The sequence below is a fragment of the Marmota flaviventris genome, chromosome 6, assembly GCF_047511675.1.
Source record: "Marmota flaviventris isolate mMarFla1 chromosome 6, mMarFla1.hap1, whole genome shotgun sequence".
Taxonomy (NCBI): Eukaryota; Metazoa; Chordata; class Mammalia; order Rodentia; family Sciuridae; genus Marmota; species Marmota flaviventris.
Genome location: NC_092503.1, coordinates 156,086,925 through 156,111,859, shown reverse-complemented (window position 1 = coordinate 156,111,859; position 24,935 = coordinate 156,086,925). Strand labels below are relative to the sequence as shown.

At 55.8% G+C, this 24,935-nt stretch overlaps 1 protein-coding gene across 1 annotated transcript; it reads right to left on the bottom strand.

The window, feature by feature from the left end:
- Positions 1-1,117: 1,117 nt before the first annotated feature.
- Positions 1,118-23,383, bottom strand: Aldh5a1 (aldehyde dehydrogenase 5 family member A1). The gene is made up of 10 exons (XM_027948080.2): positions 22,983-23,383; positions 18,306-18,389; positions 17,513-17,683; positions 15,817-15,933; positions 14,662-14,805; positions 11,649-11,792; positions 9,783-9,941; positions 7,915-8,084; positions 5,395-5,453; positions 1,118-4,189 (listed from the first exon to the last, which is right to left on the bottom strand). The coding sequence occupies exons 1-10, from the start codon at positions 23,316-23,318 to the stop codon at positions 3,984-3,986; spliced, it is 1,590 nt and encodes a 529-aa protein (XP_027803881.1). The 5' UTR covers positions 23,319-23,383; the 3' UTR covers positions 1,118-3,983.
- Between the last annotated feature and the right edge of the window lie 1,552 nt (positions 23,384-24,935).

Here is a 24,935-nt window from a genome sequence, read left to right as displayed (position 1 = left end):
CGTCATGCATGGTGAGTGAGTGCTGTACCGCAGGTGGGCAAACAAAGGGCCCCAGGCCACTGTCGATCCTGCTAGGAGCTCTGGGCAGTTCCCTGGGGATCAAACTGTGCTTTCTGTGTGTGTCCCAGAGGACGCGCTGAAGGCTTGGTCCCCAGCCTGTGGCACTATCTGGGGGGCGTTTAGGAGGTGGGCCTGGTGGGCCTGGCCCCTTTCCCTCTCTGCACCTGGTCACTGTGGTGAACGGCTTCCTTCCACTGGGCACTGCCGCCCTAATGGCGGCCTCACCACTGCCCAGAAGTAGCAGGCCAGACCGTGGACGGGCGCCTCTGAAACTGTGAGCCAAAGATCCTTCCTCTCGTTGGTTACCTTGGGTGTTTGCCTCAGCAATGGAAGGCGGGTCGACACCCGTTCCTGGAACTGAAGGGGTGTTGACGCGGGTTGTCAAGGGCTCCTCCAGCTCACAGGGGATGTTCTCTCCCCAGTGCTCCAGGAGGCGGGCCGTGTGCACAGGGGGAGGACTGAGTCCGGACACTGAGGCAGGGCCCTGCAGGCCTGGAGGGGGACCCCGTGACTGGGGCTCTGCCCTCCAGGGTGGACTGCTCTAAAAGCCAGCTTGGGTAGGTCACTTGTCATGTCATACCCGTGCTGCCAGGAACTCTGCCCCCAGGGCCATCACCAAATGCAGCCCTTGACCTTGGACCAGACTTGGACCAGAGCCAAAATGAGCTATGCAATCTGTCCCATCTGTGGTGCTGTTTCTAGATCAGAAAACAGACCGAGGGCACTGTTAGTCTCATACAGAGGTCACATGTGGACACCACGGAGTCCGTGTGCTTTCCCCAACCCAAACCAGAAACAGCCGTTGAACAAGTGGTTGGTAGTGGGGTGTGTGGAAGACAGACGGGCGGATCCGGGCAGCACCTGACTTGCCGCGGGGATTCTCAGACCAGGTCAGCAAACATGCCTAAGCACAAAGCCCCACCTTCAGGGGTTCAGTGGAGAGCGGTCTCCAGGGAAGGAGCGTTATCTACTACATCCACGCTGGCCCAGGACTGTCCAGTAAAAACAGTGACCTGCCAAGGGAAAGAACTGAACAAACAACCAGACCTCTCAACACTCGAGGGAAGCTGTGCGAATTCAGCATTTATTGGCAACACATATGAAGTCTGCTGGCTGGAGAGTGAGGCGTACGCCGTCAAGAAGCAGAGAATAAGTCATGTGCACACGTTTAGAAACCAAAGGGTTTACGTATTTCACACTAACACTTACTCCCTGGTTTTAGCCCACAAAGTTTAGCATGGCACAATCACAGCATTAAGTATTATTCAAGTAAAGTGCTAAGGAACTAGCTGATGGAGGGTGATTAATTATACCACCTCCTGCCTTCAGGGGAAAGAGTCCCACAGAGCTTGAAGTTCAGGTTCAAGTTCACGTGTCGGTTCACAGTAAAATAGGCTTGTCCACGTGGTGCTTCTGATCTTTATTTTCACGCAGCCCTCTTTAAAAATAAAGATCCACACGGACAGAGGCACAGACAGGATCAGCTCTTACAGGGGGAAAGCTGAACAGCTGGAGGAAGGAAGTCAGAGGTGTCCCTTCAAGGCCTTGGAGTCAGGAGGTAACTGCTGGGGAGTCCCTGCTGAGAACCCAGGGGAGCCAGGAGAGAAGCCCACGGCACCTGGGGGCTGCCAACGGTGCTGTGAATTCAGGAAGGTCGGACGGCCCCTATTTAGGCTCACCACCTTCTCCTGCTCAGCCCTGCCAGGCCAGAGGTCACAGACCACAACACAAAGGACGGCTGTGGCTGTGCTCCAGAAAGATTCCACTGATGGACTCTGAAAACTAACAAAACATTCATTTAAAATGACTTTTAGATGGACGTGATGGCGCAGGCCTGAGTCCTAGCTACTTGGGAGGCTGCGGCTGGAGGATCACTTGAGCCCTGAAGTTTGAGGCCAGCCTGGGCAACACAGTGAGACCCCATCCCAAAACAAACAAAACCCTAAAACCCACACACTTCTCTTTTATCCCGCAACCCAGAACCATTTTACTTAACAGTAAGTTATTTCTTTTTCCTTTTGATGGTGCTGGGCACTGAACCCAGGGCCTCAAGCATGCTAATGCTGAGCTCTACCACTGAGTCAAAGTTCCCAGCACCCCAAGCTATTTTTTAAAAATATTTTTTAATTGTAGGTGGACAAAAATACCTTTATCTTATTTTTTACAAGGTGCTGAGGGTCAAACCCAGTGCCTGACCCAGGGCTCTACCTCTGAGCCACAACCCCAGCCCCACCCCAAACTATTTAACTACAGAATTGATCATGGAGATTACAGTGAGTCTCTGGCCTCGATTTATGTATCCAGCAGGCCAAATATGCAAGAAAACTCAGAATTTCTCTCTGCTTACAGGGTTGAAAGTGTGTTTTAAGGTCCTCCTCTGGACATTTCAGCATTGGTATTCTACTTCTAAAAACAACACCAGGGCATTTGCTTTCTTAATAGAAAAAGGATGGACGCACAGGAATCTTAAGCAATGAGGGCGTTCTATGAAACCACCAAACACTGTACAGCGAGGAGCAGAAATCAGCTGTCAACATGCTGGGCGTGCCTCTTGACAGGCCTGGGCAGTGTCACTAGAAGGCAGAGTTCTGATTCTCCTTTGGGGTTGGGCACATGGCAAGGACGACCCTAGCCAGGTGTGCAGCAGCTGCAGGACTGGAAGCATCCTGTGTGCGAGCGACTTTCTGCACTTGGTTACTCAGCTGCAGCTGCCTGTGCTTAGTGAAGGGTGCTGGGTGGAGCTCAGGAGCAGCTGCATCCAGCACTGTTTTCATTCATGTCTCCCTGCTACTACCCAGTGAACTGAGGGGCCCCTACGCATAAAGAGAAGGGGAGGAAGGAGCTGGAATGGCCCGTGTTCCCTTCAGAGTGAGCACCAACACCAGTCACAGGGAATTGGAGGGGTAGTTCGTATGCTGAATTGCAAGTGGGGTTACTAGGTAAAAGGTGCCTGAAATCCTAGGCCTTGCACCTCCTCCACACCGTGGATTGGCACCTTCTGTTCCTTCGAGATTACGGTGGTGAAGGTGCTTTTTCCCGTTGAAAGTGCAAGAGTGCACGGCACCAGGACAAACGGGCTGGGCTTGGGTGGGTGGGTGGGTGGGTGCGCCTCTCTGGGCCCAGGGCAGGGCAGTGCTGCTGCTCACAGGTGGCTCTGGTGCTTACCCTGCACATTCCCTGTCTTGCAAGTCACTTCCGCTCAGGCCCAGGTGACCTGCGTGACGCCGACCTGGACTCAGGTGTGCTCCTGGGCAGGAGCAGGAGGGGACGGCCAGTCTCCTCTGCATGAGCCGCCTCCGCCGATCCTGCTCTCAGAGTGGGCTTGGGGAGCAACGTGAAGCTGAGGCAGGACCAGGGGCAAGGAAGGCTCCCGTCTACACACAGACCTGGGACAGACGCGCTCCTGCGCCACTCGGTGGAACAGGCGATTACGCTCTCAACGGTGACCCACCAGCCTCGGCCGCAGCCCCTCTGGACACACAGTACCTCCAGTGCTCAGCTGGCTGGGGAAGGGGATACTGGGCCCAACCCACTGCTGATCGTACTCCGGGGGCTCCTTGCAAGCGCTCTGGGCTCACGCTGATAGCCAGCACTGCCCCCTGCCAGGCGGGGGTTGGCTATGTGGCCCCGAAGGGCGGATCTGTTGGGCACTGCGCCTTGCCCTCAGGTGGAGGGGTCACGTGGAGTCCTCCGGCTTGTTCTGCAGACCCCGGCCTGGCTCTCTGGGGTCTGCAGCCACAGGTGGGCGGCTTGTGTTGGTCCCTCGTTAGGAGATGGCAGGGTGGGGGTTGCCTCTGATTAAAGATCACGAAGACTGGCTGCGCGTGAGAAGTCATGACTCTAATGGCCGAGCCACTTAATGAATGGAGGGCAGGTCCAGAGTGTGGGTCAGCCTCCTTTACTGATCTCCAACAAGCGAGGAGCTACAGGCCTCCGTAGCACACGTACTTGACTTCCAGGTACTCGTCAATGCCGTACTTGGAGCCCTCGCGCCCCAGGCCAGACTGCTTCACCCCGCCGAAAGGGCACTCCACGGAGGAAATCAGCCCCTCGTTCACGCCAACCATGCCCACCTCCAGCTGCTCTGCCACCCTCCAGATCTGGGCAGGGTCCTGAGAGTAAAAGTAGCCTGTGGCGGGATGAAAGGACACAGGTGACCCGTGGAGCGTCCATCAGAGACACGACTGAAGTTGAGGCCCACTGACCACTGTTTGCCCGAGTCCTCCCCGCTCCCTGGCAAAGCCCAGTGGGTCCCGTGCCCCCTCATCTTGGCACCGGGAAATCGCCTTTTGCTTCTGTTCCCCGCTGGCCGGGCTCTCTCTCTCCTCGCCATCCTGCACAGCGGCTAGGTGGCCACACACTCCCTGCCACACCCCCTGCCCTCCTCGTCGTCCATGCAACACGGCTCTGTTCCTCGGTGAGTGGTCAGCTCTCCCCAGGGGGGCTGAACCGGCACCTCTTAGGCCCGTCACTAACGGTGTCTCCGAACTCCCCAGCAAGTCCTCCCACCCTTTCTTACTCTGCTCCTGACCTCCCGGGTTCCCTCTGCCCGGCTCTCTCCCCCACAAACCGCACGGTGACCTGCCCCGGTGACCTTGCCCCTCGTTCTCGACCTCGTTCGGGGCGAGGCTTCCCCCACCTTCATCCCACCGGGAGGGAAGAGGGAGGACGGAACGTGCTCCGGAAGCCCAGGGCAGACGCCTCGCTCCAGTGACCGTGGAGCTGACCCGGGTGCGGCGTGGCCAGGAGACCCACAGAGGCTTATTCTTCCTCCCGTTACAAGGGGCATCCGCAGCGCCACGGCTCGTCCTCCAGGAAGCTCGGCCTCACTGTGGACGCCAAGGCTGACTTTCCCGGGGTTACAGGGACATGCTGTGGCACCTGGCCATGTCTAGACTGAGCACAGCCGTCCACGAGGCCAGCTGCAGATGCTCTCGCTCCTTCCTCTGTCCGCCACACTTCCTGCAGATGCCCAGGGTCGGAGGCCACCTAGTCGTGCGGGCTTGAGGCGTGGGGCCAAACGAAGAGAGAGCGCTTGGCGTTTCTGGGCATCGTGCCTCTGAGAACCCGAGACTTCGGAGGTGCGTGTGGCCTCCACCCTCAACGCCTGCACGGGTCTCCTCTCCACTGCTCCCCAGCTCCAATCACGGCTCCCAAATGTGGGCCACGGGGGACAGAGAGACGAGAGCAGCACAAAGCCACCCTCGCCACTTGGAAAACACACACACACCCTGCTGAGGTTTCCCTCTGGAAGCCCACCCACTGGTGGTGTCTAAGACTGTGTGGCATTTGCTGGAGCCCAGGAATGACGGGGCAGACCAGGCCGACACCTACCTGCCAGCCCGACTTCGGTGGCGTTGGCAATGGCGATGGCCTCCTCCTCCGTGTCGAACCTGCCGGAGGTAAAGTCGGTCAGGAGCAAACTCTAGGGGGAGAATGAAGAACCCCGATCTCTTTCCCAGATCAGGGCAAGGGGTCCGAGTTCCGCAAAGGGACCCCAGGGCAGAGAGCGGCAGCGATCACCGAGGCCACTCGGCGTTCACGGCCAGCACCCTCCAGTGGACCCTCGTCTCTTGTAGCAGAAAAGGAAACAGCGAGGCAGGGAATACCACCAAACAGCGTCCCACGGGAAGGGAGTCCTGGCCTGGGGGCTCCCCAGAGGGGTGACCACCACGCTGCGCAGAAGCAGGCCCAACAGGGCAGAAAGCCCCCTTCAGAGACCCAGGCCAGGTTCTCAGTGGGCTCTGCCACCCGTCACCACGGAGCTCGCCGTGGTGCTGGGCCCAGCGTCGCTCCTCTCTGATGAGCCGTGTCAGGGCCTCGTGGGCTCTCCAGCGCCATCGTTTTATTTCGGAACAAGACTGGAGTGGCAATTTTCTGTCACTCCAGAATTGCAACTGCCACAGTTTCTAAGCATCCCGATTCTAATTTTAGAAGTCTGTCAGCGGGGCGGGCCGCAGTCTCTGCAGGGCTGGTGGCTGGGCACAGCTGACCCAGAAGAGTTAACCTGGGGGCGGGCAGCGGGGGTGCTGGGAGGAGGTGGCACAGCCTGCGTTTGTAGCCAAGGCACCCTTCCGGGTTCCTGAGAAAGCGTCCAGTCCTCATTCCTGGGAAAACGTCGTCATTAAAACAAGGAAGTGACCCTTTTCTCCAACAGTGGAGAAACTTCACGAGCAAGATGGCAACAGGCTGGCAGGGGGGAGAGAAGACAGACCCCGGGCCCTGGACAGAACGGCACAGCCGGGGGAGCTCGGCTGAGGGCCAAAGCTGGAAGTGCCCGAGGAGGGACAGAAACCAGGGCTCACAAAACGCCTCCACAGCAGCTCAGGGCACGGCTCCGGGCACAGCTCTGAGGGAACATGGCCTGGGGGGAACCTGGCCTGGGGAGAACGTGGCCTGGGGAGCGGGCGTGGGCTGCACCTCCCCCACTCCTGTGACTGTGAGCTGGTCCCATCTGCAGGCCTGGCTCTGGGTCCCTGCTAGGTACCCAGGGGCAGCAGGGACCCAGCCAGTGCCCAGCCCAGCTGGCACACCAGCCAGTGCAAAACAGGCAGAGGCCAGCAGGCTCCTTTCCCTGGTCCATTAGAGGCAACTGCAAAATAGCCCTGGGGGGTCGCGAGGAGCAGGGGTGTCGACTGGGGATTTGACACAAGACGTCCTCCCCCTCCCTGCGGTGCCGGGCTTTGCCTCCAGGCCTGAGCACAAACAGAGGTCGAGCTTTGACCACAGCCCAAGCAAGGGGCGAGAGATGAGCTCACAGAGAAAGTCACGAGACACCAGGGGAAGGGAAGACCCCAGAAGACAGCAGGTGACAATGTCAGAAAAGGACAGACCTGCGGCAGGTGAGAGAGCGGCGAGGCAGGAGGAGCCGGGTGGGGAGAGGGCTGGCGAGGTGGGGACGGAGGGCACCAGCTGGAAGAGCCGGGGTGCCCCTGAACCCCAGGCCTGCGGAGGGAGGGGCCTCGCGGGCGGCAGCAGGGCTGGAGTGAAGTGAGTCGGGGTGTGTGGGTCACAGGCTCAGGGCAGGAAGGACAAGGCAGGGAGAAGCAGGACTGAACAGACACCTCAGATACCAAAGAAAGGCATCAGAACGCAGCCTGAAGAAGCCCCGGGCACCAAACCAGAGTCACTGCAGCACCCATGAGGGCATCAGGGGCCAGGAGAACGCCTCCAGGTCCCCAGGAAGAAAAGGTGGGTCCCTTTCAAGGAGGAAGGGGCAGAAGGGCGTCTCTCAGCCACAGCCGTGGAGGTCAAGAGGCCTGAGCGCCAGTTCAGCGTGGAACCCAGAATTTCACCCACACCAACCACTATTTACTCGTCAACATGAGGATCACGGGAGGTCACGTGAGTGTCCATTCCCTACAGACTGCCATGGAAGAGCCCTCAGAGGACATTCTCCATTAAGAAGAGGAGGAAGGCCGGGTGCAGTGGTGCACTCCTGTAATCCCAGAAGCTCAGGAGGCTGAGGCAGGAGGATCACAAATTTGAGGTCAGCCTCAGCAATTTAGCAAGGCCCTAAGCAACTTAGTTAGACCATGTTTCAAAATAAAAAAATAAAAAGGGCTGGGACATAGCTCAGGAGTAAAGCACCCCTGGGTTGAATCTCGAGTACCAACAGCGACAGAAAGAAGAAGAGGAGGAGGAGGAGGAGGAGGACGTTCAGCAGAAAGAAGTAGGTAAATTCTGTTTCCTAAGTTCAAACGTTGAAGTCTGTGCGTCAATCTGCTCAGTGCAGCTCTGGGCCTCGCGGCCCCCGCACCCCGCGGCCCCCCTGGCCCTCTGACTAGCTCGGCCATCTCTCCCCAGGTTGCAGTTTCCCTTCCCTCCCGGGGCCTCCTGCGGGCTGGGTCTTACTTGATAACTGGTGCCAGAGGCCCGAACGTCTCTTCGTGAGCGCAAAGCATGTCCCTGGTGACACTGCTGAGCAGCGTGGGCTCGAAGAAGTTCTTTCCGAACTGGTGTCGCTTCCCGCCCATCACCACGGTGGCCCCTTTGGAAATCGCATCGCTCACGTGCTTCTCCACCTGTGTGACGGGAAAGAGGACGCTTGGGGGGCTGCTGGAGGACACCTTCCAAATGACACCACTTCTTAGAACGAACGTCTGCGCCCCAGAGAGCAGTGACCGGTTCCCCTCACCTTCAGAGGCCGAGCAGAACCGCCCGGGCCCTCGGGGACCGCTCTGCAGAGCAATGGCTCACTGGGCGCAGGCCCTCACGCCCTGCCCGCCCCGGCCGCCTGCCCGCCCCTGCCGCCTGCCTGCCCCGCACCTGGGACGCACTCCTCCGACGCAGTCTCCTGGGTTGGGCTTTCCCGCACTCTGTGCAGCTCCAGTCTGGGCAGCACCTTCATTTTGTTCTGGCACATTCTAAGTGCAGTCACATCCCTCAGGGCAGACTGCGTGACCTTAGAAGTGCCAAGGGGCCGTCTTGCGCGGGGAGGGGTGGAGTGCGATGACCCAGAGAAGGGCCCTGGTGCGTCCACCTGCTTCACCCTCCCTCCTCTACCCCACTCCTCTCCAGAAGGCCACATCCCAAACGCGCCTCTGGGTCCCTCCATCTGCCCCGCGTGTGCGGACTCAGCCTGCTGCCCGCAGAGGTCCCTCACAGCCTCTGCCCCCTTGGAGCCCTCCCCCAGCTCAGATTCAGAAGAGATCAGACAGGCCTGGGCGTGTCCTGCAGCGCCCTCACAGTGTGCCCATTAGCACGCGGGGCCTGCTCCAGGATTGGAGTTGGGACACAACTCTGCTTACCAACCCGGCCCCACCCCTCTCCCCTACCCCTCTCCCCCATGGGCCCTTTTCTGCTCTTTTCTGAAATGTCATGGAAGTCTTTTCCTCGGGATCTACTCCATAACGGTCTGTGAGGGTCTGTCCGGCCAAAGCCAACCTGACACATTGTTTCCCTTTATTTTTGTTTATTGTTTGTGGTGCTGGTGATGGAACCCAGGGCCCCCTGCATGCTGGCCGGGGGCTCTGTCACGGAGCTCCATCCTAGCCCCGCAGATTGTTTCTGAACAGCGCCCTTTGTACCCAGCCTCCTTCCACTGAGATGGAAATCCTGCGACAGGTCCTGGGAAGTCCCAGGGCATAGCATCGTCCAGGGCCACGGTGCCACACTCACTGGGAAGTCCCCGCGCACGGCACCGTCCAGGGCCACGGCGCCACACTCACTGAGGGAAAAATCACTCCCAAGCTGGCTCCCAGAGGGCTGGATCAGCACCACCTGAGGCACTGAGACCCAGTGCTGGGTTGGGCGCAGCTCGGTGGAGAGCACTTCCCCGCATGTTTAAGGCCCTGGGTTCCACCCCAGCACCAGCAGAACCCAGCTAAACCCAAAACCAGGGCCCTGGGTAGACACATCAACCTCAGGACCCTGGGGGGGCCAGGCAGCTCCAGTCGTAAAAGGCACGGCAGTGGGTGACAATCATCACTTTTAGGATTTGAACGAGGATAAACTGCCTTCACTAGACCAGCAGTAACCCGTGCGTGTCCTAGGAGCCAAAGTCACTGACCCCTCTGTGGTGGAAAGCTCAGGAGGGCGGGAGGACCCTCGGTGGATCTCACAGGACCCATGGACCCCCATCGTGACAGCCACAGAAGCCGAGGGCCGGGGATGCGCCAGCCGTGGGACTGCCAACTCCCCACCTCACTCAGGCGACTTGCTCAGCCAGGCTCTGGATTTGAAAGCGCAGAAGTCACTCCCACAGACGAAGGTGGACTCACCTTTTCTACTGCTTTCTCGTTAATCAGCGGGCCTTGGGTGGTCCCCTCCTCAAATCCATTGCCCACACGCAGGTTCATCTTCATCGCCTCGGCAAACTTTTTGACAAAGGAGTCGTGGATCCCCCTTTGCACCAAGAATCGGTTGGAGCAAACACAGGTCTAGATGGAAGAGGAAAACCGGCCCCGGGCCAGCTGGTCAGCGGTCGGTCCAACCAGGAACCTCGCTGCTGCCGCCTCGCTGTGGAACCACTTCCCAGGGCCCACCTCCCAGGGCGCTCGGGCCCAGAGACAAGCGCACAGGCCACTGGAGGCTGGGCAGGTGGCATTCTGTGTCTGCAGAGGGAACCGGCCGGGCTCTGAACGCATCTGCACTGACATGTGAAGGGGGAGGTAAGCTCAAGGCCACAGCGAGGTGCAGGCTGTGCACAGGGAGCAGCAAACAGCACCCATTCTCACACGGGACCTTCCGGAACCCTGACTCTGTTTCTGGAGAAACATTTAAAAATGCTTATATTGGTGATGCATATGTTCAGATATATGTATGCTCATTTATCTACTTTAAATGCTGGCATTTGAGCTCAGGGCACTCGACCACTGTGCCACATCCCCAGTGCTGTTCATTTTTCGAGACAGTGGCCAAGGCTGGCCTTCACTTGGGATCCTCTTCCCTTAGCCTCCTGAGTCCTGGGATTACAGGTGTGTGCCCCTGCACCAAGTTTACTGATGATACTTTTAAGGCCAAATGCTTAAGAGTACTTGTTAAGAAGCCAGACTCCATGCAACCACATGGATAGAAGTAGGGGACAGGGTAGGACCACTGGCTCAGTGACCCTCCAGTTACCCAGTCTTTTTACAGTTTGTTTCTTTCTTCTTTTCTTGAAAAAAATTTTTTTAGTTGCAGGTGGACACAATATCCTTATTTTTATTTTTTTATGTGGTGCTAAGGATGGAACCCAGTGCCTCACACATGCTAGGCAAGTGCTCTACCACTGAGCCACAGCCACCACCCCCAGTTTTAGTTTCTTATCTGGAAAATGCAAGACCTACATCGGATGACTTGAAAGGTCCCTGCCAGATCTGAGATTCCAGAGTTTCCTGTCCCATGTGAGCTCGGCCTCCACTCTCCCAAGACATGTCCGGGCACAGTCCGGCTCTTTGCCCCTGTGTCCTGCATCTGGTACCTCTGATGCCCCGTCTCAGGAAGAATGAGGCCCAGGCAGGTCTTTGGAGGCAGCAGGGCTGTGAATTTCTCCAGGTTTTGTCCTGACGTTTTTCTAACTTCTTTCTCTTAAGTCTAAGGGACTATCTGGGTGCACTGGGGCATACCTACACTCCCAGCCACTCGGGAGGTTGAGGCAGGAGGATCATAAGTTCAAGGCCAGCCTCAGCAACTTAGTGAGGCCCTAAGCAACTTAGGGAGACCTTGTCTCAAAATAGAAAATAAAAATAATAAAAAGGAATGGGGCCGTGGCTCAGTGGTTAAGCACCCCTGGGTTCAATTTCCAGTACCAAAAAATAAAACTTTGGGCCTCAGACCTTGGCTGTTAAAGGCTGCTTCGCATCTGAGATGATTGCATCAGTTAAGTGAAGACAGGCCCTCACTGGACGGAAACCTATGAAAGCAATCAGGTTGAAAGGGCAGAGAGAGGAGAACAAGAACCATCAGGGTCCAGGAAGCTCTTGAAGCTAGAGCCTGCCTCCCTTCCCTTTGGACTATCCATGCCTGGCGCAGTCCCTAGGAAGAAGGTGCCTCCTAAATGTCTCCCGAATAATCAAATGAGAATGAGTGGTGTGGGATTCAGGAGGCAGCAGAGGGGAACACACACACCTGCTCCCTCAAACCCCGAGTAACACCCCAGGACTCACCTGTCCAGCGTTCCTGAATTTGGACGCCAGCGCCCCTTCCACGGCCTGGTCCACGTTGGCGCTGTCGAAGACAATGAACGGGGCAAGGCCGCCCAGCTCCATGGAGACCCTCTTCACAGAGTCTGCGGCATAGTGCAGCAGGACCTGCGGGCGGGGGAGAGGGTGGTGAGCGCCAGTCAGCTGCCAGGCGCTCAGCCTTTGTCTACAAAGCCACCCAGCCAAGAAGAAAAGAGGGTGCACATAGCGCGTCTGGAAAGACGATCGCACAAGGAGAGGGAGAAATGAGAGTGTGCGTTCCTATTTGCTTGTACTTGATGAAGAGCCCGGGGAAGACAAGAGCAGCTCTATAAATAATTACTTATAGAGGGGAGGAGGGGTTGGGGACCAGGTAGCGCCAGGCTCTCAAGGTCCAGGGCTAACGTCTTGCTGTCTGAGCCACACAGCTGCGGCTGCATCTTAAAATCCGGAACACAGGAACAGGGTAATAAAACCACCCAGAATGCCACAACTTAAGGATTACCACTGGAAACAGTTTGGTATGTATTCCAAATCCATGCATACGTACTTTTTTAACACAGAATATGGTTAAAAAGAAATAGTTTTCCAACCTGCTTTATCTTCCCCATGAACCTAGGGAACTTCTTAACATGTTCATAACTCTGTACATCTGGCCCCTTCAATGTAGTATCTGCTTATGCAAATCTTCTCATGTCAGCATGCCTGTTTCCAGAACATTCCTTTAGATGGCTGCCTAGTATTCCCCTGTATGGTTGTACCATAGCATATTTATCCACTCCCATCTGCTGGACATCCAGGTTATTTCCAATTCCTTGCTACTTAAAAGCACTGTGACTAATCCCTCAGGATAAATTTGTAGACCTGTCAGCTCAATGCTCGAGTGTAAGGCTTTTGGTAGACACAACGATTAGACTCAATATCCAATAAGAGATTTCAAGGGCTGAGAAGCTGCTCAGGATGCTGAAATTCTTTATGACAAGACATAGGTCTTGGTTCAGTCACAGCTGAGAAAGAGAAATGCTCGAGACAGCTCAGGGGCATGGGTGGTGCTCACAGACCCAGGCTGCTCTCGGACACAGCCCCCTGTGACGTGCATGCTGAGGCCCCGGGTAGATCCAGAATGTGTGACAGCTGCACCTGCCCTGGTTCTGCTCTGTGCCATTCTAGCCATCAGACGTGCCACCCAGGAGCTGCCATCCAACAAGCAGCACAAGTTGAAAGATCAAACAGACTTCGTCAGCGGACCCCAGTTCCCTTTTGAATCCTTAAGAAATGCTGAATCTGCATCAGTGTGATGAGGATCCTCACTGCGGGGTCCCCATTGGGCCTCCATGTCACCTCCACCAGCCCTGGGCACAGGCCCTTCCCGTGGTGCCTGTCCCCCACATCGCTTGCTCTGAGTTCTCTGACAGCATCTTCTCCCGACTCGGCCTCGACCTCCCGGAGCATGGCTGCCTGCTCTGGCCGGCCACAGCCCCCAGGACTGCCCCAACCCCTGCCCCTCCTAGTGAGTCCTCTTGGCCCGGTTCCCACTGCCGACCTCCTCAGGAGGGACGTGACTGGTCCGGCTCCCTTCTATGCCTGGGTCACCTCACCGGCCAGCCGGGAAGTCCCGTTTCCCTCAATGACTGCTCCTGTTCCTTCTCTGTGTGGCAGAGGCCAGGTGCTGAGTGCTGTCCCTCAGCAGGGCCAGGGGAGGCAGCTGCCTGAGAAGGAGGTGGGCGCAGCTCAGGCTTGTCCAGCAGAGGTCACCCTGTGCCCCAGAGGACAGCAAGACTGCGCCCGAGGACCAGGGGCTAGTGCTGATGGTCTGTGAGGTCACTTCAGGGAGGCACTAGACTGCAGATCGGTGCTGGACCAGTGGGCAACACCCAGCCCCGTCATTGTTTTGGCCATATTGTCACTGTTCCCTGCGTCACTTGAGGCAGATGGCTGTGTTGGGAGAAGAGAAGCAGAGCTGGGCTTGGCGGGACCCAGCTTGGAGGCTTCCTGGAGTCCGGACAGGTGACGACGTCGCTGAGTCACTGGAGAAGCCCCCAGGGGTGGGTGCTGCTGCCCAGCTCCTGGGTCTCAGGGTGGAACGGCAGAGGTTGGCAGCCCTTCGTCCCCGGCTCTCCGGCCACCTCATAGTGACGTCTGCAGGCAGTTTATGGACCTGAGATTCCTGTTTTGATAGGAATGATGGAATTCCAAGATGCCACCCCTGAGTGTGAGTTTATGGGGTGACAAATGGCTTATGTTGGGAATTCTACACCATCGGCATTATTTACCCCTGCTCCTCGTGCTTTCTATAAAGTGACCAGTTTCATAAAAACTCTCAGCCTAGGTTTGCATCATTTTTACGTGTTTATGTGCATGTTTATGGCACATCTCGCAGGAGTGCATGCGCATTCATGCACATGTGAACTCGGAGGGTGGAGCACACTGTCTGGAAACACCGCCAACAACTTTGGTTCTGCCCTGACAGTTTTCTCTTTTGAAAACACATAAAAGGATAAATAAAAATGTACTCAGAGGCACACACGTGCTGTCTTGAGGAAAGACCTTCTCAACATTTACGGGAAAAAATAAACGGTTAAAAGATGTTTCCACGTCTGTAAGTTCCCTTGGGCTGCGCCCACCTTTGTTCAGTTCTAAGACACCCATTTCAGCATTAGTCCTGTTTCTGGAATCGCCAATCCAGACTGTGAAAGAAACAAGCACTGAGGATTGGAGAGCACACACCGGAGAGCCTGCAGCCGTTTGGCAAGCAGGAGTCGGGGAAGTGACGGGAAGCTTGCTGTCCAGCTCCTTAGCTGCTGTGGACCTGGAGCCCACGAGCACCCCAACAGGGAGGACCATGCAACGATGGCCAGGGGCCTCCGGGGGGCGCTCAGACACGACGTTATTGGAGCTAGGACCTGTCTACACACAGTGCTCAGGGTAAGCTGCTGTTTTACGCTACGTAAGAAAACGCTAGAACGAACTTTCTTTCTTTGGGACTTGAATCGCATACCTTTCCTGTCGCCGTGGACCCTGTGAAGGAGATCTTGGACACCAGCGGGTCAGTACAGAGTGCTTTCCCCACCTCCTTGGCCTTGGACCTAGAGCAAGGGACCACGTTGTACACGCCGGGTGGGATCCCGGCCTCGTTTGCAAGCTACAGAGAAACAGAAACACATGGCCACAAATCATCAAACTGGGAAAAAATGAAAAGAGAAAGAAATAGATGTTTAATCTAAAGGTACTGTGAAAACTTAAGCTGATCTTTGGGACAGAAAAAAACATATTTGAGGGGATTGCGTGTAACTTGCTGGTAGAGCACGTGCTTAAGATGAGTGAGGCCCTCGGTTCCATCTCGGCCCCCACAATTATATTTGGAACTAAAATAAGACTCATAGTGCTAAAGTGATGCCAGTATTAATGTGCTGCCAAATGTCATTAAGATAAAATCTCCTAGGGAACGAGTTTCAATGCCACCTTCTGTTTAAACAACCTTGGATTTCTTTCCCAAGAAAGAAAATTCAGAGGAGAGTCCAGTAGACATCTTTGGCCCGCAGAGTCGAGGACAGGAGCGTGAAGGGGCCCCTGCACACAGCAGGCAGGAGCGTTGTCGGGCACGGCCCTGACAGTGTGGGTACAGGCAGTGCGACTCTCCAGGCCCAGAGGGGCCTAGGGAGATGGGACATCCAAATGCCACATGGTGACCAGAACGGGATCCCAGAACAGGAAAAGAGAACGAGGTGAAAACTAAGAAAATCTGAATATGTTAATGACGTGTCAGTATTGGCTCATTAACCCTAACGGCTGCACACACGATGCTTATGTCAGAGGGGGAGGGGCTGGGGTTGTGGCTCAGTGGGACAGTACCCCTGGGTCCCATCCCCACTAACAAGAGACAGAAAGAGAAAGTATGTGCTCTTCTAAAAGTGAGACATGCCTACATTTTAGTGCCCGTTTAATGAAGATGATGGATAAATGTCATTTTTAGGGTGGCCTAAAGAACACATGGTCTGAATGTACAAGGAAATCCCCATCTAGTTTTTTTTGGAAAAAGAGTATCTGACTTGACTTCCAGAGGACTAAAACACCACGCAGTGGGAGACACAGGCAGAGAAGGAGGCTGCAGACTGCTCTGCCTGCCCCCTTTGGACTCAGCTCAGAGGCTCACCTGGGCCAGGGCCAGGGCGGAGAAGGGCGTGTCTTCCGCAGGTTTCACCACCACGGTGCAGCCAGCTGCCAGGGCGGCCCCCACCTTCCGGGTGATCATGGCGCTGGGGAAATTCCACTGGGATCAAAAGAGCAGAGCACACGTTGAGAGCTGCCTGGACAGTCCAGGGGAAGGCAGGGCAGGAAGTCAGTCAACAACCCCCTTGCACAACTGACTAGCAAACCTGTTCTCCAGCTGCCCAGGTGACCTCAGAACACCTGGCCCCGCCCACCTGAGGGACCTGGAGGGAAAGGTTCATAAAGATAGGGAGCAGTTTTGGAATATGACGCAGTATAAAACTCTCTGGACCAGTGTGTTCTGCAGAGGGCTAGTAAGGTTCTCAGATGTTGTGGGATCTAGTTTCTTTCCCAACTGCTCAGTTCTGCAGTTGCATCAGGAAAGTCACCAAAGAGAAGATGTACACAAATGGACATGGTGTGTCCCAATAAAACTTTATTTACAAGCAGTAGGCTGGATTTGTCCTGAGGTCCTTGGCAGGAGATATTAGGGTTGTGATATTGAAAATGGCGTATGATTTATGACTTCCTTCTGCATACATTTTGTAGACTCTAGAGACATCTGCATATCTAGATAGCTATGATAATCTATAATATACACCTACATATCTAGAGAGCTACGATATCTATGATACACGTCTACATATCTATAAAACCATTTCACTCTGACAAACAAACATAGAGTTAATCTACGTCGGTTATTGTTCTAAGCACTTCAAAACCATAATCCAATCCTTATCGCATCTGGATGAGGTCAGAGTTACTGCTGTCCTCATTTACAGGTTTGGGGAAACTGAGGCAACGGTCCCAGAACTTGCCCATGGTCACATGACTGGTAAACAGTAACCGTGAGGTCAAAGTCCCAGTAGGAAGGAGGATCCCATGGGCACCTGTGCTGAGCAGGAAGGGACAGTGGCCTCCTGACCCGTGGCAGGTACTGGAGAGAAGGCCTGAGACAGTGGGGTGGGAGGGCTGCTATGCAGGCAGCGCGTGGCGGTCCCAACCAGGCAGACGCTGAGCCGTACTTCGCAGCCTCTGCCCTCCAACCCTGCCGGTAAGTGCCCAGATGCTCTGCTACTGTGAGAACCCCAAGTTAAACAAAAATTTTCCAAACAAAGGCACATTAAAAAGTGCGCATGTCCGTAACCCCATCAGCCTGGGAGGCTGGGGCAGGAGGATTGCAAGCTCAAAGCTAGCCTCAGCAATGGCGAGGTGCTAAGCAACTCAGTGAGACTCTGTCTCTGAATAAAATACAAAGTGGGGCTGGGGACGTGGGCAAGTGGTTGAGTGCCCCTGAGTTCAATCCCCAGTAATGCACCCCCCCACCCCCAAAGAAAAAAGCAAACAAAATGCTGACTCCCAGATCTCTTCAGAGGCGCTAGGCCAGGCCAGAGGAAGCCCTCATGCTGAGTCACAAAGCCCGGGTCCTCCAGGTCCTCCTGCAGGCCGTCCCCCTCCCACACGCACTCCTGTCACCACAGCTGGCCTATCACAGAGGGCCCCACACCTCCGCATCCCACAGAGGAACCAGGAAATCAAACTGGAGGCGCTCACCTGGCAGGAGGAAGAACACTACTTCCCACGCCCACCCCACCTGCCCCCCCACCTGCCCCGGCCTGCTGCTCCTGCCTCTCACTCACCGGGGTGATGACTGCAGCCACTCCCAGGGGCTGCTTGAGCACCAGGGCCCGCCTGCCCTTGGCGCTGGGGTAGATGACGTCTCCGTAGATGCGGCGGGCTTCCTCTGAAAACCACTCCAGGAAGAGGGCCGAGTACAGGACTTCTGCCTCTGCCTCCTTCAGCGGCTTCCCCTAGACGAGTCAGAAAAGGACCCGCTCATGCCTCCTGATAAAAAGTGCCAGGCGGTGTTCCTGAATCCTTCAAGGTGGCAAGGGAGTGAGAAGTCCCCATGATGACACACAGAGTTGCTGGGAAACCCCTGACGGGGGAGTCCAGAGAGCAGAGTGGCCCCCGGCCACCAGGGCGAGCGCGGTCTCCACGTGCCTACGAGTTAGGACGAACTGGCACTGCGCCTTCTAAGGTTTCCTTCTTCCAAGAGCTCCTCAGTGGGAAACCCAGGGTGAAATCGTTCTTCACAGCGGGGGAGGAACTACTGTGCACTTAGAAACACACACAATCTAGGACACATCAAAGCCGTCACTTAGGGAAGACCTGGGAGGGTGCAAAGGGAGTATTCACGTAGCTCCCGACAAAATCAATTTCTGCAAATCAGCAAAGAATGAACTAGAACATACAAATTTTGTTTTACTGATGTGCCCGCCAGGCCCAGGGACTTGGCCTCTGCTCAGCAGACAAGGAATCGAGTGCTCTCCGGCCCCAGAGCAGCACTGGGGGGAGGAGAGGCTCCCCAAAGGCCGAGTCTGAACTTTCCGGAACAGTCTGTCCGGGTGCCGTGGCGGGAACTATACTTACGCTTTCCGCTGTGATCAGCTTGGCCAGGTCGCCCTTGTTCTGCATCATTAGGTCGTACCATTTCCGAAGCAGTGAGCTCCTCTCCTGAAACACAGCAAGGCAGAGGGGGATGAAATGTCACCTGCAAGACAGAGACCTCCTGAAGCACCGGCAGGGCGGGAGGGGCTGTGTCCGGGGCCAGTGTCGCTGGGCTGCGGGGTGCGGACAGCTGTGAGTGTCCAGAAGAGAGGAGCATTTGACTTGGTGACGGTCAAGAAAGCCGGCCCTCACCAATGCACCTGGGCCACATTCAACACCGAGGACCAGACAGAGCAAGAAGGGGAAGGAACGGCCAACTCACTGTCTCTGGGACCTCATCTTCCGCCCTGGGGCAGGCACGCCCCTTTCTCGGGCCTCTAGACTGGAACTTCACCCCGGCACCCCTGGCCTCCACCCTCACGAGGTCAGTTCTCATGGTAACTCTCTTCCCGTGTATCCCTGTTTAGGTCCTGTTGGCTGTTTCTCTGGAGAGCCCTACACTTGGGGAGACGTGTATCGACCCTTCTTTGATAGGTAATGACACAGACAATATTAAGTTGTACCCAAGGTATTCGGAGCCATAAATCACAAAAGTCTTGTGGAGACAGCTAGCACTGTTGATGGGAAACAAGATCAACTTTACCACACGAAGCGACAGTCTCCTACTTTTAAAAGTTATTATTATTTTTTTAGCTGGGCCAGGTGCCCAGCTACTTGAGAGGTTCAGGTGGGAGGGCTGCTGGAGCCTGGGAGTTTCAGACCAGCCAGTCTGGACGGACGACCCCATCTTAGGAGGAAAAAATTCAAATTGTAGTAAAAGACACAAAACCCTGGAGAAGAGGCAAAAGCTGCGTCAGTAGAGTAAATACATCTTACCTGCGCTCCCCCGTGAAGCACCAGTGAAGAATCTGTTGACCACAGGCCTGGTGCCCCGGGTTACTCTGGGTGAGAGAGCCTCGGAGGCCTGGCTCAGAAGCAGATTAAATATCTGAGTAAACAAACTACTGAATAGACCTGAGGCCGAGTCCCAGAAGAAGGCAAGGATGGAAAAGCGAGGGACCTGTAAGGAGGGGGGCTTCTGCACACTGAACACATGGACCTGTGCAGGCAGGAGCCAGCTGAAGGTGGTGTGCAGCGCCCTGGGCATGCCGTGAATAACTGTGCCCAAAACAGGGGTGGTGGAGTCCTAACCCCCACACCTTAGTGACCTTACTGGTCTCACGAGAGGTTCAAGGTAAAATGAGGTCATCCAGTAGGACGATGTCCTTACAGAAAGACATCAGTCCTGGATACAGACACAGAAACACACCTACGAGGACGATGTGAAGAGATACCAGGAAAGGGCCACCTACAGGCCCAGCAGAGAGGCCTGAACAGTCCCTCCCTCGCAGCCCTCAACACTTTGAACTCAGCAACACTTTGATCTCAGACTTCCTGCCTCCAGACCCGAGATCTAAGTGTCTGTTGCTTAAGCTTCCCAGTTGACAGCCTTTTGTTACAGCAGCTGTAGAAAACTAATACACACGCGTCTCAATTTATAATTGTGCTTTCTACACATAAACCCAGTGGAAGTGGAATGGAGCCACACAGTGTGCTGGAGAATACCATGTCTGCTGGGGAATGTGACTCACTGTTGCTGCCCAGTATCATCAGAGACAATGTCCCACTGCATATGGCTACCTGGGAGAAGATGACAACTCAGAATCCCAAGTTCAGTGTCCACTGGATGCACATCACTCACACACCAGTGAGAAGTTGAATAATCCCAGCTTAAACCATCCTGATATGGAGACTGTTTGTACAATCTGAGCCAGGGGCTGTGTGGATGTGCAAGACTCAGGGTTCCTGAGAGGTGGAATGATGGACGGGCACATGGGGCCCCGACTCCAGCTCCCCACTGGGAGGAAGCGAGGATGGTGCACTGTGGCTTCTCTCAGCCATCTCCTCACCCACGACACGAATCAGTCTACTGCAGGGGGCCACCAAAAGGACCAAATCCAACACGGGCACAGCACCGAGAACAGTACTTGGCTGTGTTGGGGTACAGTGATGGCCTTCAAAGATGTCCATGCCCCAGTCCCTGGAATGATGACTGTTACCTAACATGACAAAAGGGGCTTTGCAGACGTGATCAAGGACCCTGAAGTGGGGAGACTATCCCGGACCATCTGGGTGGACTCACTGCAGTCAGGAGAACTATGAGAGGCAGAAGGGTCACTGTCAATGTTGTCAATGTTGGAGAGCGCTATGTGGCAATGGATGCAGAGGCTGGAGGGATGAAGGTCATGGGTCAAGGTGCACCGGCCGCTTCTAGATGCTGGGAAAGGCAGGGAAATGGATTGTCCCTTGAAACTTCCAGGAGGAACAAAGCCCTCCCCAGCATTTTGGACCTTTAACTTCCAAAACTGTATGAGGGGCTGGGGACATAGCTCAGTTAGCAGAGTGCTTGCCTTGCATGCACAAGGCCCAGCACCACATGCACACACACACACACACAAAACCTGCATGAGAATAAATTTGTATCGTTTCAAGCTTCTGAATTTACGGAAATTTTTTAGGAAGCTGTAGGAAATCAATGCATTATCCTACAAGCCCTCCAGTAACTACCAGTTCAAGAAGCGGGGATGCTCCTAGGCCTGGATCACGGAGAACAGACCCAGGAAGAAAGGCCTCAGAGGCTAGGAGGGGAATCACTGCTGTCCCCCATGGCTTCTGCTGCTCACCTCCCACCACCACGGGCCCTCAGGGAACTGACACCACCCTCTCAGCACCACGTTGAGGCTACCAATGTCAGCCAGAGGCCCTGGCACTGGCCCTGAGGCTGCCCCCCACCAACAGGACTGAAGGAGCTCCCTGCAACCCGGCACTGTGACAGTAGAGCCTTTCTGAGACCCAGATGATGCGAGAGGGTGTAGGAGGAGGACCTGACCAACCGAGAACATACACGATGCACACACGTGTGCCTTCTACACATGCATCTGAGCCCAGGGCTTGTGTTTCAACTCCAGGTGACACGTCCAGTCGCCTAGGTACAGCCTCACTCGCGCGTCCTAGGGATCTCCCAGGCGATGTGCATCTCACACTGGACTATCTCAGCTGGAAGTTACTCCATTCTCCCAGTCGCTGAGGCCCAAAGTCCTGGGTCCAGCACTGCCTTCTCTCTCTTATATCCCATAATATGCTGCTGGAAAACACAGCTGGCTCTACCTTCAAAACACATCCGTGATGGCACCACTTGTCACCACTCCCCATTCTGTCTAGTTTTGTCACCATCTGCACCTAAATCACACCAACGGGTGGTTGGTCCCCCAGTCGTCCACATGCTAGAGGCTGGGTCCTCGGTGTGGTGACCTTAGAGGGTGGGCCCTAGTGAGGGTCCCCAGGTCACCCGAGGCATGCCCTTAGAAGGGATCAAAGCCCTTCTCCTAGGAGCTTGGGTAAGTTCTTGAAAGGGAGAGTGGTTAGAGTGAGCCGGACCTCGAGCTCTCTCTGGCTTCCTGTCCGGACCTGTAACCAGTTGCTCCTGCACCTGCTCCCACTAGGGCACTGCCATTTGCCATCAGTCCCTCACCAGAGGCCAAGTCCATGGGGGCTGCCTTGTCTTGGACTTTCAGCCTCCAAAACCGCTAAGTAAACCTCTTTTCTTTATAAAATCAGCCTGACTCCGAATTTCATTATCAAGGCAGAACCTGCCAGCACACCTCCTAACAGGTCTCCATTTCCTCTGCTGTCCTCCTTCAGTCCCACAGCACCATGGCCAGAGCGTCTTCCAAAATCTAAATCGGATCATATCTCTGCTTAAAACCCTGCCATGGCCCCCACCTCACCCAGAGTAAAACCCAAAGTCCTGAGAATGGGCCCTGCGTCCCCAACCACCCAGGGCCCTCCTCTGGTTCTCTTTCCCGGCCTCTTAACCTTGCGCAGTCCTGACTGGCCAAAGTGCCTCCTTCTGTTCTGCCAACAGGACAGGCAGGTTCCTGACTTGCTCCTTTTTTTGTTCTTTGGGTCTCACACCTAAGTGAGGTCCATCTTGATGTTACAGGCTGAAAGGGTCTGCTCCCAATCATTATGTTGAACTCCTAATCACCACGTGCCTGCATGTGGAGATAAGGTCTTTAAAGAGGTGATAACATTTAACATGGGGTTACTAGGTGGGCCCTAATTCAATAGGGCTGGTGTTCTTATTAGAATGCCATCACACAAAGAGATACGACCTGCAAGCCAGGGAGCAAGATCCCAGAAGAAACCAAGCCGGCTGCCCCCTTGACCTTGGACTTCCAGCCTCCAGAACTGTGAGAAAACCTCCGTCTCCCAGTCCGCGGTGCTGAAGGCAGCCTAAGCGGACTGCTTCATCCGACCACCCTACACCAAGACTGGTCCTGGGGTCGCGCGCCGGTGCCCTGCCTCCCCTACTGGACAGTGAGCTCCCAGAGACTTGAGAGCAGAGGCCATTCTCCACCGCCCGCCACAGCGCTTGGCACTGATGCTCCAAACTTATCTCTTGTTTGTGTCCTTTCTTGTTGCTCTTTCTGCAGTGTGTACCCCAGGAAATTGAGGGCGAGAGGGAGATGTAGCGGCTGTTTTCGCTTTTGAGTTAAGCCCGGTACTCGGCTCCGGTCCCGGGCCAGCGCTCGCCCCCTGCACCCGGCGCACTCTCACCTTGACCGAGACCACCTTCCAGCTGCAGAAAGCCTCGTGGGCGGCGTGCACGGCGGCGCGGGCCTCGGGCACCCCGCAGTCGGCCACCATGCCCAGCGTGGCGCCACTGGCTGGGTCGTACACGGGGAAGGTGGCGGCGGCCGGGAGCCAGCGGCCGCCCACGAAGCTTTCGGTGCGCAGCAGCGCTGCAGAGAGGCCCCCCGGGCCGCCGGCGTAGCTGCGGAGCTGGGCCCGGCCCGGCGCCGAGCAGCCGGCGCGGGGGCGGAGGAGGCGGCCTAGAGGCGCCCGCGCGAGGCTCGGGCCCCAGCAGCTCTGCAGCCGAAAGCTGGTCGCCATGGCCCAGGCTGCAGCGGCGACAGTTGCAGGAACAGGCAAGCGCGCGCGCGCGCACAGGAGCGCAGGGTCGCGGGAAGCGGGCGGAGCGAGCGGGCGGCGGGGACGCGCGGGCTGCGGAGCACCAGGCGGCCGGGGCCGAGGCTAGAGCAGCGCTCTCGCCACCCTCTGGCTGCGGACGCAGCGCCCGAGGCCGAATCTGGCCCGGATCGCCGCGAGGCTTCGCTCCCAGCGCGTCTTCCACCCGGAAGGTTGGGCCGGGACGGGAAAGGACAGCTGTCACCTCTCCCGGGGTGCGGCGTTCATTTGTATGTAAATACTAGCTCCCGGCTGCGGCGGGAGAAACCCCGCACCCTCTCCCTGTCCCGGGTCCCGGTCACCTCGGTCCTGGTGCAGCCAGAGATAGACAGCAGGGAGGCAAGGGTCGGACCCGGAGAACGGAGGGATTGACTGTTAACTCCTTCAGAGCCTTCCTCCACCCTTGTCACGACCACCTGCCCCTGCTCCTACGTGTTGCTAAGGCAACCTGCCCCAGGGACTGTCCCTCCCTACAGGGAGTTGTAAATTACTCCCCCTCCTGCCCAGATCACTCCAACTAGGCCTCTCCAGCCCAGGGCTTCCCACCTTTTGGCCATCCCACTGGGCATCTCCTGGGCCTAGAAAGAGAGAGAAAAGGGGAAGAGAGCAGAGAACAAAGGAAGCCAGACCGCCTTCACTTCTTGGGATTCCAGGATACCGGCTATGGCCCCCTTCTCCCTCCCGGGAGGGGAGGGAGAAGCCTATGTTACCCGCTTTTTAAAAATACATATATTTTTTAGTTGTAGATGGGCACAATACTTTTATTTAGTATTTTTTATGTGATGCTGGAGATCACACCCAGTGCCTCATGCATCCCTAGGCAAGCGCTCAACCACTGAGCCACAACTCCAGCCCTATGTTACCGCTTTTTAAGTAAACCCTGCTTTATATGCCTGCCTGGACGTGCTTCTCTAATATTATATTTCAACATCTGAGGAAGCAGAACTAGTCAGTGGTAACTGGCGGTATCACTGGGACCTGTGTTTGGTTCCTAGGTGAGCTGGTGTGGGTCTCAGCTGCCAGGTCACCGTCTGGTTTTTCAGGTCGGGGCAACTCCAGAACACATGGGATCTGGGGAGATGGTTCTCCAAGGGGCCCATGCTGCTCAGCGTTCAGTTGCTTGGATGCTTTTCTGGCTGTGTCTAGGCACATTCATTGGAAGGACGATGCTCCTGATATACAAACATCCCCTTTGGATACAGACTTGGATCCAAACTCAGAATCTATCCTTAAGGAGGTGCCTTACCTTGGACTAATTAAGCAATGTCTGACCTCTTGTTTGGAATGCAACAATGCCTACCCTACACATTTGTTAGGAAATGACCTGTAATTCTTTGTACAGTTGCTACATTAAATTCAGTAGTATTTAAAGCCATACTGGGTGTCCTAGGTAAAACCATTAAGAAGGCTAAAGCTGGGCCACCAACTAGTAAATGGAACCATTTGACAAAAGGAAATCAACCTAGCTTGGCCCAGTGGAGCACACTGGTAATCCCAGTGACTCAAGAGGCTGAAGCCGGAGGGTTACAAATTAAAGGCCAG